Source organism: Erithacus rubecula (assembly GCF_903797595.1).
Source record: "Erithacus rubecula genome assembly, chromosome: 14".
Lineage (NCBI taxonomy): Eukaryota > Metazoa > Chordata > Aves > Passeriformes > Muscicapidae > Erithacus > Erithacus rubecula.
The window spans coordinates 19231742-19246129 of record NC_136666.1 but is presented as its reverse complement, the minus strand read 5'-3'; the positions used below and the strand labels follow the sequence as shown (position 1 = coordinate 19246129).

The 14388-nt window shown below is 51.6% G+C and overlaps 1 protein-coding gene across 9 annotated transcripts in view; it reads right to left on the bottom strand.

Annotated features, from left to right (window-relative positions):
- Positions 1–418: 418 nt before the first annotated feature.
- The window catches only part of PPIP5K1 (diphosphoinositol pentakisphosphate kinase 1), a 42800-nt gene continuing 28830 nt past the window's right edge, over positions 419–14388 (bottom strand). For 2 of the 9 annotated variants that reach the window (XM_079318324.1, XM_079318325.1), the window contains 6 exons: positions 13767–13889; positions 10352–10414; positions 7842–8021; positions 3248–3385; positions 2738–2845; positions 419–2134 (listed from right to left, as the gene is read on the bottom strand). In XM_079318324.1, coding sequence (XP_079174450.1) covers positions 1467–2134; positions 2738–2845; positions 3248–3385; positions 7842–8021; positions 10352–10414; positions 13767–13889 — 1280 coding nt within the window. In that variant the 3' untranslated portion in view covers positions 419–1466. The remainder of the gene's footprint in view (positions 2135–2737; positions 2846–3247; positions 3386–7841; positions 8022–10351; positions 10415–13766; positions 13890–14388) is intronic. The other 7 variants (XM_079318332.1, XM_079318329.1, XM_079318330.1 and 4 more) reach the window with 5 other exon arrangements.

The following is a 14388-nucleotide window of genomic DNA, read 5'->3' as shown; positions in this document are numbered from 1 at the left end:
CCCCAGCCAGGGCTGTACTCTGGGCAGCTGCACGACTGCTCCATTCCTGTCCCAGTAAACGTGACCTTACACACCCAGCAGCTTGGGATCACCGGGCAGGAGGAAAAGCACACGACACCCAGGACAAGTGACAGCAAGGTGTGGACCAAGTGAAAGGAGCTGAACACACCATCCCAGTGCCTTCATTCTACCACAAACCTCCTGAGACCTGGGAAGCCTGGAACTCTTCCCCAGTATGACCAGTTTTCCCATGTAGTAAAAAGGAGGTTTTTTCCCAGCCTGGAGCCTGTGCATGTCCTCCAAGTCTGACTCCAGCTACAGCTACTCTTCCAGGACAATGGAGCAGGGATTACTGTTCCAGGCACCTGCAAGCTCTGACACATACTCACTGCTGCCAAGTCAGCATCAGAGAGAGAGACACTGGACCCACAGCATAGATTTACTGTGAACACACATTGTCACAACACAGCATAGAGATCTTTGGGCACAGCTTCACAAAAACAGAGAGCCTAGCTACAGACAGACAGACAGACTCGCCCACAGACACAGGAGGAGTGGAAGCACAGCCCCGGCCGCACGCGGCAGGGACACCCGTATCAACCTCGCCCTCAGGCTTGTGCTCACAAGGCATTTACATAAATATCCTTTAAATACTTTTCATTTTATAGATAATAAAGATTTCTCCTTCTTGGTTTCTAATAGTCCTGAATTGTCAAAATAGCGGTTTCTTTTAATCCGTCACCAAGACTTCAGAGCTGTACCCTGCCTGATCCTTGGGGACAGGAAAAAAACCAGCCGTGTGTGTCCTCCTGCACATCTCTCTCAGGCTGCATCCCCAGGCTCCTGCTGCCCCAGCCCAGCAGGGAAACACCCAAGGCCACGCCAAAGGGATGTTTCCTACTAAGTGGCAGTCAAACCTGATGCCCTCACCACCCTTCTTTTCCACACTCTTTCAGAATGCTTTCTGCTTCTGCTAGTTTTCCTGCCATGGACTCTCTGATTTTGGTGGCCAGCAGTGGGAATTGAGAGAGGAAGGAGGAAGGAACAGAGAGGAGGCTGGTGGTTGTGATGGATCTGACTAATTTGGGCCCAGAATGCCTTTCTCTGAAGGCTGTGGGCCAAAAAGTCATGTGGGAGGATCTGTCCCCTTTTACCACCCTAAAAGCCTTGGCTGTACCAGTCCTCTAATGCTGCTGTCCCAGTGAGCACAAAGCCCTTGGGACACCAGTGCAGCACCATGTCCCTGCTCCATGGAGGTGCCATGCCAGCACCAAGACTGCATTGCTGTTCATTTAACAAGGCAAACATTCTTGCTGAATGGCAAAGAGCTGACTTGTGGAGGAGCTAAGCAGTGTCTTCCACACCACAGACCCCAGCTTTGCCACAGACCCCAGCTGTGCAGTCCAATGCAGGGAGCCAGGCTGCTTCCAGCTGGAAGTGCTTGCAGTGTGCTGTCCAGTAAGCCACTAATTTTGCTGATCCTTCTGACACAGCAGCTGCAGTTCCTCCACATTCTTCTCAGAAGGCAATGGCTGGACCGGGCACAGGTGACCAGAGAGAAGCTGGTCTGACAGAGCAGTGTCCCCAGGCAGCTCCTTGCCTGTATGCTCTGCATCCAACACCTCTCCCAGCAGCTCTTCACAGGGCACCAGGATCTCCTCTGACTGATCCAGGCCAGCCATTCCCCTGATACACCCCTCACCTGCCTTCGCCGTCTCCCCAGCCGGCCTCAGGTCAAACCCTTCCCCACGCTTTGGGTTTCCTATGTTACTTGGCTCTAACATTTCCCCAGATGCTTTTTCTTCATTCAGCTCCCCCCTGCTGTTCTCTTCTGGGTTAGCATCCTCCCCTGCCAGCTCCTCCTTGCACAGCTCCAGGACCCTGCCTGGCTCTGGGCCCTTATTCCAGAGCAGGCTCTCTGCTACTGGCAGCCCAGGCACGTCCTCCTGCACATGGAGCCCTCTGCCTGCAGCTTGACTCTCCTCCTGCTCAGGGGACCGGCCAGTCAGCTGCTCCTCACTTTTTGGGGGGCTGATGGAAAGTTTCTCAGTGAAGCTGAAACGAGCACAGTTGTCCACAGAAGTTGGGGAGGACGGGCCTGCACTGGAGACGGTACTGGAGGGGCCACTGCTGTCTGCAAAGAGGAAGAAAAATCTTAAAACATGTAGCTGGTATTTCCCCACCCAAACTGTCACAGTCCCGCAGTTCTACACCCAAGAGGTGAGGGCTGTCTATGCTGTGTGACCTGTCAGGGGCTCACAGCTGGTCTTAGGCATTTGTGGAAGTTCAGCTGATGAAAACCCAAGCACACAGAGCACAATCCCATCTTGTAATCCAGGGCTATGCTGGCATACAGCCAAGAGTGGATTCTGTCACAGCACAAAATGTGAAGTGCAATGTTTGACTTCAAAATGAAAACAAATTTATTTCATTCCCTTATTATTATGGAACAATCCCAGCTTCCATTTTCTCCTCCTGGTTCCTGACACACACAGTCTCTGAGTGCTGAATGAGAGTCAACACTAGTGAAAGAAATACTGATTGTCTACTAATGCTTATTCTTGTGTTATATTGCACAATAAGCAAAACTAGAGAAATACCTAGATTGTACGTAATCCAATAAAGGAGGAGAATGAAACAACTGTTGTCAGCCAGCCTTGTTTCCTGACCCTGCTGACTTCACAGGCTTCCCTCCCCAGCACAGCACTTTCCCTGGGTGAGAAGGGAGCACACTCACACCACGGGGGTTTGTCCGGGCGCTGGCGCAGCGACGACGAGGACAGCATTGGCTGGGACATGAAAGGGTCTCCTGGGATCTGGCTGCCCATCATTGAATCAAACAAAGCTTCAAGAAACAAAAGGCACTCATCAGTAATACCCCAACAGACATCAAGGAATGCCTCATAGCCCAGCAGTCACGGGCAGGTGCCCTGGAAGAGCTAAAGACACCAGTGCCAGTTCAGAGCCGTGCCTGCCCCACCACTTCTGGGAATCCCAGGCTAAGATTCACAAAGCTGGAGTTTGTATCCTCATCACCATACTCATCAGCTACAGACCTGACTGATGGTTTATTAAGTGGGCTAGAATGGCTCTGAGCAGGTCCCATGGCTCGTTCCTGGGCTAGAACAGTCTGGAGCAGGCTCCAGGGACTGCACGTGAATCTCCAGCCCTGTCAGCCTGATGTGTCCTGAGAATGCAAGAGGCCAGGAGCGCTCCCTGCCCTGGCAGCAGGCCAGGGGAGCAGTACCTGCGGTGGCCTGGGCGTGGGAGTCGCTGCAGCTCCTGCACACGGCTGTCAGGAACTCGTTCACCTGCCGCAGAGACAGCGAGTTGTGCAGCGTCTCCAGGGGGTGGATGGTGGGAACCATGGAGCAGCCCTCAAAACCTGCAGAGACACAGTCAGGAAATGAACAGAGGAAACAGCAGGTCAATCCATGCAGGAGCACTCCTGGCTGAAGGAGCTGGGCGCTCTGGGAATCAAACAACAGGCACGCTCGGGCCTCAGGTCATCTCCTGTAGCCCAAGGAAATCACCACGAAGCAATTCCATGCAGTAACAGATCTGAAAGCAAGCACCTGGGTACACATGGAGGGGAGAGGAGGAGAAGTATCTGGCAGTTGCCATTTTTGCTGCTGAGCCTGGGACACTTAAAATACACAGCCATGACAGAGAACTTGGCACAGAGCTTGGCACAGTGCCCCTACTCATGGAAGTCAAACAGAATTGAAGTGGTGCCAACAGAATCTCCATTAGAGAGGTCCCAGGGCTGGTGACCCCCCACCTGGCCCAGCCCCCTCTCCCCACAGCAGGGAGCACACACTGCAGCAGCCACCAGGAGCCACAGAACCTCCCTGCCCCAGCAGCTCCCTGTGCACCTCTGACAGGCTGTGTCCAAAGGAAAGGCTGTGTCATTATTTGAATTTTTTGTCCCCTTAACTGGACTTCACTGCCAGCAAGCCCAGAATGAGCAGAAATAGGCATCTCAGCATGTAACAGACTTGCTCAGAGCTAAGCTGCATCACGACCATTCAGAATAAATCCCCTGCTGCTCACACCAGCAGAGAATCAGAGCAAAGCATCTTCCTCTTCATCCCACCTTCCTGCAGATGCCTGGTAGAACCAAGCCAACCTGAACTGTCAGAGGGGCAAGGAAGGAACAGATGAGTCCCTGGGTACACAGCATGAGGCTGCCTCCTGCTCTGCACATCTCAAGTCCAATAGCCTCTCAACTCCTCAGGGTTGGGGTTCTGTGACCCCCCCAGTCTCCTCAAAAATACCCTAGAAAGGAACTGTGATTGCTTCTACAGAGAAGGAAAATTACTCTGGAATGCAAAGAGAGTTCTTGATGCAATCTGAGGCAGGATGTGTGGCCAGGACACTGAGAGGATAAAGCTGACCCCTGCAGCTTGGCAGCACCCCAGGAGGAGCCCTGGAAGCCCTTCCCACTCTGTAGGGAAGACAGCTGCTCCAGTCACCTCCAGGACAGGCTCTGCTCCAGCACCCTCACCTAACCCAGTTCTGCAAGAGGCAAGGAGCATAAGCCCTGAAGGTGTTCACTGCAATAAATAACAGCTGGTGGAGATAAAGAATCCTCCAGAGAGTTCACGAGGTTACCTATGCCACAAAGGGCCTACAAACATAATTCAAGACAGGAAGGATAATAAATCCTCGGCCAGGATGAAGAAATATAAGACACAGGAAAAAGACCATATTCTTCTGTCTGCTGCTGAGAAGTCCTGAGAGTGGAAGTGCTGAGGAAGGAAGAATATACATTCTTTATTTTCTCAGAGGCCCACTGGGAGACAGAGCTAAAGGAAAAGGGTGAGGGCAAAACATAAAACAGTCACAGGAGATAACTGTGGAGCAGCCCAGTTTGAGGCTAATGCCATTTCACAACAGAATCTAGTTTGAGAGGGGCCAAAGTTGGCTCAGGTATTGGGGTCTCCAAAGAAAAAAAGAAAGTTTAAACATAAGATTGGGCAAAGCAATGTTGTTACAAGATACTTTAAGGACATCAGTGGGGATCTGAGTGCTTGGGCTCCCCTCTAGTAAAATGAGAAAATCAAAGGCCCAGCATTAAAAGAAACATTAGGCACTGACACCCAGCTGGTGTGAAATGACATACCTGTATCCCCAAAGTGCCAGGGGCCTGCTCTGCACAGCACCACTGCAGCACTCCCAAGCAAGCAGAGTAAAATGGCCAAAGCTTCCTCTTTCAGGGTGGAGGAGTACTGTACCCAAGGAACCCCTCTCATCTGTGCATGGGACCCCACTTCCCTGCACACCTTGCTGGGGAGAGGCCACAGCTCATGGCTCACAGCACAGCCAAGGCAGCAGTCCCACCATGGATCACATCCCTACGTGTCTCCAGGGAGGCTCCAACCACTGCTGCAACATGCACAGTTAGCACAGAGCACCTTCAGGAAGGGGCAAGAAAAATAAAATGTGAGAACAACCCCCAGGAGCTGTCCTAGGCTGACAGCCACCCTGTGCTGACCTGGCACTGCTGCTGCTTCCTCAAGCTCTTCCCTGGGGCCCACACGAGTCTGTGATGCAGACAATGGCACAAGAAACCAGACAGAATTCCAGCCATTCTGTACCCACATCCAGCAGAGGAAGCTCTGTGTGCCAGTGTTCTGTGTGCCAGCTCTTCTGAAGAAGCACTTGTACAGTCTCAGCACAAACAAAAGCACTCACCAGGCTCCTCTCTTACATGCATGATCAGTCCACCCCTATTTTCTTGGGCAAACCCCCAACATGCCACATGTATACTGTATATGAAGGATTTTGAGTCTAGACAGCACCTGTGGCTCTCTAGTCACACGTCCCAAACATCAGTGACCCACAGCTCAGAATTGCTCTGGACATCTCTTCCACATTCTTGTCTCCCCTTGAACTCAATTAAGCTCCCAACATCCCCAGGTACTGTGGTATGGAGCTTGGAAAAAAACACTTTTGTGCAAAGTGTCTCAAGTCACTCCATTAGAAACCTTTTTGCTCCTGGAGTTACATGGAGCTGTGGATCCCCACCCCTCCCCTCACACTAGATATCTAATTCTGCAAATTTCTACCTGTTCCACAGTCTCAAGTGATGATGGTCAGATCAGAGCCCACTATTTTATATAAAAGAGTTTGGGGCTGTTTCCCTTTGTAATTTAAATTTATTTCCACTGGACATCACTGCTGCTTTCCTGCTCGTCATGATAGGGCTGCTGTTTGTCCACAGCTGACCTTTGCCTCCAGTACCAGTGGGATTCATTACCAGCATGAATTAACTTCACACTATTCTTTTTCCCAGCTATGACCACACAGGTTCCCAGACATTCCTTCAGGGCTCCACTGTTGATCTTTCCAACTGTGGATGCCAACTGCACACTTCTGACTCACCAATTCTACCTTCTAATTCATGTTTCCTTTGTGTGGATAGAAGAGAGGACAGAAGAATGCACTTTTCACAAGGAAGAAACCTGGGCTGTCAACTATGTCTGCTCTGAGAAGAGCCTCAGCAGGAAACTCAGACACATCAATGAAGTGTGGGCTGGGAAAACAGTCGCTGGTGGAGATTTGATTTCCAGCTGGCAGGGCTGCTGCTCTGCTAAGGAGCTCAGCAAGGAGCACCTAGCCTGTGCTGGGGCAGGATGCACCCCAGCAGCCTGCTGTGCCCAAAGCACTGGGCTCTCTTCCTCCCCCACCCAAGATCACCAGCATGGCCAACACTTGCAGCAGGGAAAGCTCAGCCCTGGCTCTGGACCAGTCTGCTGTGATCCGGCATCTCCTCCCTTGAAGCAATTCTGCTTCCCTTTAGCATTTGTTGCCAGCAGACCAAGGAATTGTACTAATTACATGTGAAAAGCAACTGTCTCCAAATTGCCTGCCTGACAGAAAGGGCAATACCAAGGAAAAACAGGTTGTGTAAGAAAAGTTCTCATCTCCCAGGCTCTGAGAGTGCTCTGTCCTGTTGCTTCACTACACAGAGAGCTGCACTGTCTGTGCCCCTCTCCGTGGGTCTGAATGGAAAGGGGGGCCATGCATCACACCACACAGCTCAGCAAGCCACATGCTGCCAGCAGCTGCCAGGGTGCAGGGAATCCTCAGCAGCAGCCCCAGCTCTGCACCTCACACAGCACCAAGGCCTCCCTGCACCAGACCTCCCGTCTGGGACAAGGCTCAAACCTCCAGAGAAACAGCAGCAAGCTTTGATTTACAACATCTGGATTCAATGCTGAAGCTGCCTGCCTCTTCCCACCTCAGACAGGACACACTGAGAGCCCCTATCAGACAGGAGATGCCATGCAGTGCAGCCACACAGAAGCTCAGCTCTACCCTGTCTCAACTCAGTCTCTCTAGATACAACACACCCACAAGCACTCACTTCCCCGAAATTTCCACAGCAAGTTCACTCAGCTTGTGGCCAGCTGCAGCACCTCCCTAATCTCCTCCCGTACTCTCACTGCTCCTTTGGTTCCTCCATTGCTCACCAAGAGCTGCACAGAGCATCCTGCTAGCAGGGCATCCCATCGACAGCAGCTCAGCACCTTCCCTCAAGGGCTTGCTCTGGCTAAAGGAAGGAGGCAACAAACGATTGCCAAAGATGGAAAGAGCAGCTAGAGCCACACGGGGAGCAGAGGCTCCGTGTGGAAAGGCTCCTGCCTAAGGCTGCAGCACTGCTGCTGCAGCAGCACACGCAGCTTGCTGCTGCTGCAGCCAGAGGCCTCGGGGAACTCAGCGAGGGAAACGCTCTCCTGTTTTTAGAAGCAAAGCATACTCTGCGCTCTCAAGCAGACAGTGGTCCCTGCTCAGCTACAAGAGCACGGGACAGAGGCAGCTGCAGCGTGCAGTACCGTAAAGACACTCCAAGTCATCCTGCCCTGAGATCAGCCAGCTCCTGAAGAGGCGCAGGTGGTAGGAGCACTGCTGCAGGTGATGGGCTAGGGTGGCATCCAAGCAGATGGTCCGGCTGGTGGCACAGTCAGAGGAAAAACGCCGCAGCAACTGGGCAACGTGCTGGTGCTCCAACCCATCTGGAGGAAAGGGGCCACAGAGAGTGAGAGGAGAGGGACAGAGAAAGTGTGGAGATGTGGGGATGGAGCTGCCAGCACCAGGGCTGCTGGGTGAGAAGGACCCAGAGCACACACTGAGCCCAATCCCTCCCACAGTGACACCAGGGCAGAGCAGACCCCTCCCCGCCCAGAGGCAGGGCACTGCCTGGGCAGCAAGGGCTCAGCTTTGCAAGGGAAAGGCTGACAAGTGAATAAATTTTAGGACACGTTCCAAGTCCAATGCAGTTCAGGTTTGGCTAGATAAAAATATGAGGCTCAGGGCCCGAGTCGCCCTCCCGCAGCTGAGATGAGAAATCCAGACTGCCAAGAGTGTTTGAGTCCTGCATCCGAGCACAGCCAGCACATCAGCACGGGGAGAGAGCAAAAGGCCCAGAGGCAAATGAGCAGAGGCTGTGCAAGGGGCTTGGGGGACAGCAGGCTCTGACTGAGAGCCGAGTGCTGAGTGCACAAGAACACAGGCAGCACACAAGCACTGACTTTCCCTGTCTTTGAGAACAGCCCTGTGCAATCTTTGTGATATCCCTGCAAGGCAGACAAGACACCAGCATGCAGGCATGCCTTCTCCCTACACACAGCCACATCACCCACCCCAGGGCACAAACCATCTGGCCTGATGCTGTGCTTGACCACTACCCTGGTTCACCTGTTCCATTCCACCACACAGAGGCAGCTCTCCAGAAACAAAATCCAGACTCAGAGCTGGGAATACTTCTTGCATTCAGTTTTTTAAGTGGTTCATGGGATAAACAACCCTCCTGCTCAAAGCAGTGCTAATCCTAGATCAAACATCCCTGACTTTGAGGTCTCACCTGCTGGACCCCTGTCTTTGTTTTCTTGATTAGGAAGCGCTTTGCCATCAGAAATATTAATTGGGATTTTGGGAGAAACATGATGCCTGGTTTCACCCCATCATAGTTGGTGGAGGGGCAACTGGTCTATAGCAGTGTCTTAGGAAAGGCTGGAACTTGGTACAACCTTTGCAGGCAAGATAGAGCAACACACCCTGCTGACACACACCATGTGAGCTCCAGTGGTGTCCAGACGTACAGACAAACCAAGCAGCTGGCCACTGGGAAAACCAAAACCAAGCAAACAGAGAATAGGCTCCTTCCAGTTATTTGACACCAATAAAGCCACAGTGAGCTGCCCTTTCCCATTTCATCCTTCCCAAAACTTTGATTTTCAGAACAGTCTTCTGAATTTCATTTATCTTCCAGATTACACCAAGCAGGATGTCTTCATATTCACAAGCTGCCTTGATCACATCAGGCAGAAATACTCAGTAGGGTTCAGTGATCTCCTTTGGTTCCAGCTTGTCTCAGCAGCAGGAGCCATGCAAGAGGAGGGGTACTGTGAAACCTTTTCAAACGTATCTGTGCAAGAGTTGGAGAGTAAACACTGTTTCAGGGCACCTGCTACAACAGAGCCAGTGCCCTATAACCTCACAGACTCACTCTGGCTGTCAGATAAGGAGCAACACCGAGCAGAGATGGTGCATTAGCAGAAGCTCTTTCAGACATGTGTCACCAAGTGTTCCCAGAGATGCAGGATGGGATGAAGGTGATGCCACTCCAGGCAGCACGATGCCCATCCCCTGCCCCAAGCCAGCACCATCCACCAACAGAGGAGTAAGAGCTCTGGAGAGACACAATTCACAGGGTAATGTCTGCAGAAAAGGTGAGCCCACCTGTGCCAACACCAGCATGCCAGGAGGAGCCACAGAAGCAGCCTAACAGAGAGGTTTGACAACAGGAGGCCATGAGGCCACCAGTGCTGCTGACAGGAGCCACCAGGTACACTGTCCCACTGCTCACTAGGCCCTTACAGGTGACACACAGCTGTCCCAGTGGTATTCTTGTTTCCATCCTACAAATCCGCAGTGTAGAAACTGAGGACCTAAGCTGCTGATGCCTCATGATATGGAGTGGGCATCAGCCCCCAGCCCAGTGGTGTTCTGCCCCTGATCCCCACCCTCCCAAAAGGGGGCATGACAAAATGTCACCACAGAGTTCCAGGCTGCTGCAGCAGCACTCTCAGAGCCAGGGCTTCTGCCTTTTCACCTGGAACAAAACCACCTGAGGGAGAGCAGAGGCAGCACTGAGCAGTGACAGGGTGTGAGCGAGCACATCAGCCACAAGGACGCGATGGAGGAAGGTGAAGCATGTTTAAACACCAGATACACAGACACAAAAACCACAAGAAGGCTGAGAGGAGAATATGTGCAGAGAAAACGGAAGGTGAGTGTGGGGTTAGAAGTGTGAGGGAACATCAAATCCAGAAAGCAAACATACCATTAGTCGGATGCTTTGCAAACGACACAGAAAATCGTTTTACGGCTGGCATAGACAAGAGCTCTGAGGAAATAAAAACAGATCATCTCAGTTAACAGCCTGCTCCAAGGACACCCCAACCTCCACAGCCTGCTGATGCTCTCAGGTTCAGCTTGCTGACCCCACAACAGCTGCTGCAGGGCACTGCTGCAGCCCCAGCTGCTCCTGCACCGCCTGCAGCTCTCCTGCACTCCACGCTCAGCCACTCTCAGTGCCCCAGCCAGCAGCTCACAGCTTCCACCAGGCAGGTTCACCCAGGGCAGAACACAGCCAGGCCATGCCCACAGCCCCAGAGCACAGCCCCAGCAACAGCAGCACTGCCCAGCACTCACCCTGCCCAGGAAAATCAAACACTGCTCTGCAGAGGGACTGAGGGGCTCCAGCACAGGAACAGCTCAAAACCACCTCTCATGCAAGCTATATACAGCTATTCATGAATTTAAAGGGAAAGAAGAAGCAAAAGGCCCATGATGGCTCTACAGTTCTCTACTCCAAACACGTAGGTAACGTTTCAGTTCAGGGGAAGCTTTGGGATACTCCTGTCAGAGTGGTCCTCACGCTGCCCCTGGCCATGCCCAGGCCAGGCCCAGCTCTCCCATACAAATCACAAACCAGAAAGACTCTGCAAGGACAGACACTGTGCATCTAATGGGGTGCAAACACGTAAGCTTCAAAGGACATGGATTAGGCTCCATATGCACACACACACACACAAAAAAAAAAAAAAAAAAAAAAAGGCTGGAAAGTTTATTTTTTTCCCACACTGGAAATTCCTCAGCTACCATGAAAAAGAATGGCCTTGATCAGACCATCTACATGTGGGATTTGATGTGAGATCCCAGCCATCATACCTCCTGCTGCTCTTGGGGATCTTTCAGGAAATAGCAGAAACCCCTTTTATTTCTCTTTTGTGTTTCATGCATCCATTCTCCTTAGCCCACAGGGTGTCTATGCCCCCCATCAGTGCACCAATGCATGCTCCACACTCCCAGTGTGCTCCTGCAGCTACATACAGTGGCTTGGCCAAATCATGTATCTAAACCAACTCTCACTAAAATTTCCTCCTCTAGTGTACCAGCCCTGAAAACTGTTTTCCTTTCTTGAAACTCAACAAACAGCATGACAATTTTCTCTACCCATGCAATCCCTTGGAAATGTCCCAGCCTGGAGCTGCAGCCAGTGGTGACCATCTCCACCCCACCCACAGCTGCCTCTGCCCCAAACTGAAACGACACTGACCCAGTTTCCTGCATCCCTGGCTTCAGGCAAGACAACTTGAAACCACAACCATCCATGGACCTTCCCTCAGCTTGAGCTTGAGAAAACTTTCTGCTGAAGTGTTCCTTAGCCCTCCTCCAGCTCCAAGCAAAAAAGACTTCAGAAACAGGGACCCTTGAAACTTCCCTGGAACAAGGCAAGGTAACACAGGTGAAGTGCTGTATGCCACACACTGCACCTTGGAGCATCACAGCCATGAACAGGTATTGGAGTTCCTGCAAAAATGTGGTGCTTTTCAAAGCTATTTGTCTAAAGAATGTGGTAAAGGTCTTGAAACAAATGTTCTCCAAGAGTCTGCTGCAGCTGCAGTGCCACTGACTGCAACTAGTGTGGTGATGTTTGGACTCAATTCCATTGTTCAGCATTTCAACAGTGCTCATTTAAACAGAAACATGCAGATCAAGGGCTCATTTCACATTCCAAACTACCTTCCCCAGAACTAAATGCCTGCTTCTCATTTTCCCAAGATACCTTCCCTCCAATTGTCCTCACTGCAGCAAGGCACGACAGCACAGGGTCCCAGGGCATGCCAAGGAACATGGAAACAGAGGTAAAACATCAAGATTTATAATTCTGAGCTCCGTTAGACACATGCTAGTCAACTAAGTCTGCATTTTAGGTACTCGAGGGTACAAGTGCATCTCAGCACACCTCACCTTGCCAGTGAATTTAGGCTTAAGCAGGAGGAGCCCATGGCCTTGAATGGCAGGGACAACCTGTACACAGGTCCCAGAGCCAGCACCAGGACTGAGCAGGTCTGTCCCATGCCCAGCTGGGCACAGAGCAGTCTCTGATGCTTTTCCCTGAGAATCAGTGTGCCTTGGGCTACCATTCCTTGCAGGCAGGAGAGAAGAGCAGCCAGGGCCCTTGCTGGCCTTTTCAGAGGCTCCACCACGACTCACACCCTGGTCTTGTGCCAAACTCCATCAGCTTATTCTGCCCTGTGAGCAGCCAGTACTTGTGCCTGGGGCAGCTCAGACTGTACAGGGGGGTTGAGAACACTCCCACCCCACCATCCCTGCCACTGTCATTCCCAGGGAGTGCCCTGAGGAAGGCAGAACCAGCTCGGTTTTCTCTCAAAAGGAAAACAGACAGGCAGACAGTGTACACCATGGCACCTACAGAGTTCCAACAGGCTGAGAATTGAACATCTTGATTCTGATCTGCAAGGCCATTTCCCTTGCCTCAAAACTAGGCAAAAATCCAGATGAACCAGTCTCCTGTCTTCTCCAAACTACTACCTTAATCCTCTTCCCACCTTGAAATCCAGCAATGTTAATGTTCCTTATGATCCCAATAAGAAAGGCACTCAGATTCTGTATTGATTAAGAACATAAGACATCCAAGACAGACAAGCTTAAATCCATGCATTCAACTGCTGGGAAACCTTAGGTGGATTTCCAGCCTTGTCAGAGTATGCTGTCAGACCCTGCCCATGCAGCTCCTCAAACCAGTGTCCCAACAAATGGTATGGGAATCAGTACTTCAGAGTCTGAGTGTCTTTCCTATTGGGACCACAGTGGACACTTGCACTTGAGCATTACACCCTCCAGCTGTTTCAGGACAGCTCAGTCTGCCCCTGGGCCCAACTTCCCAGCAAAAACCAACCCTCTGCGGCTCCCTGCACATGGCACCGAGTGCTGCTGGCAGGTCAGGGTGCAGCTGCAGCCCCTGCACCCATGGGGACAGAGCAATGTTTGCAACCTTGGCCTCAGTGCCTTCACCAGATTGTCTTGCTGACCTTCCTGGCAGCTTTTGCACAGCGACACAGAAACCAGACTTTCCCTGCCAGGAAAAACTATTTAACACCTGCACCAATAAATTCCCCTTCACAACAGCAAGTACTATTAAAACATCAGACCAAAATCAGACCACAGCAATAACACACAGCACAGCCTGAAACTCCTGTCACAATGCCAGCCCCTTTCTGTCCTATCAAGGACCATGATTTCTTGGGATATGGTAAAATGCATCACTGTAGATGTGGTGAATACACACATTCATCTGTCACTGTTTTCAGCAGTCCAAGCCTGTGCCACAGGCACATCTTGAGACAGCAGTGGCCACAGACACAGCTGCTGCCAGGGAACACACATACCGTCTTTGTATGTCAGGCTGCTGGCAAACTTTTTGCCATGGCTGCGTGCGTAGTCCTGGAGGTTGGGGGCACTGGAGGAGCCTCCCAGCACAGTGGTGCTAAACAGCCCGGTGCACTGTGACCCTGGAAAGGCAGGAAGGTGTTAGTAACACATACCCACTGCATGCAGCTACAGAGAAGCAGGGTTAGTCGAAGGATGAAGAATGAACTGACCACCACAAGCAATTTCAGGAAAAAACACAATGCCTGGAAGCACAGGAGGCAGTGTTCTCCATTCTAAATTCCACAGTGCCAAATGCACAGCAGCTAACCAAATCCTCAGCACCAGGAAAGCTCCTAACTCCATCCAGGGGTTTCCATTTGGCTTTCTTGCCCTGACCTAGCAGAAACACCTTCACCCCTTTCAGTCAGCAAAGCTACACACCAGTGTCAGAACAGTGAGGATGCCAAACCACTGATGTTCATGTCATGGAGGTTCATGGCTCTGCTCTTCTGCCCCTTCTCTTTGGAAAGCTCCTTTTTGTGTAGGACACTCAGGAGAGGAAAGAACTGTCTGATCTGTGCATCAGCCAGTGTGGATTTACCCCTAGTCAGGCAAGCAGAGAAAGTGCTGTGTCCAGAG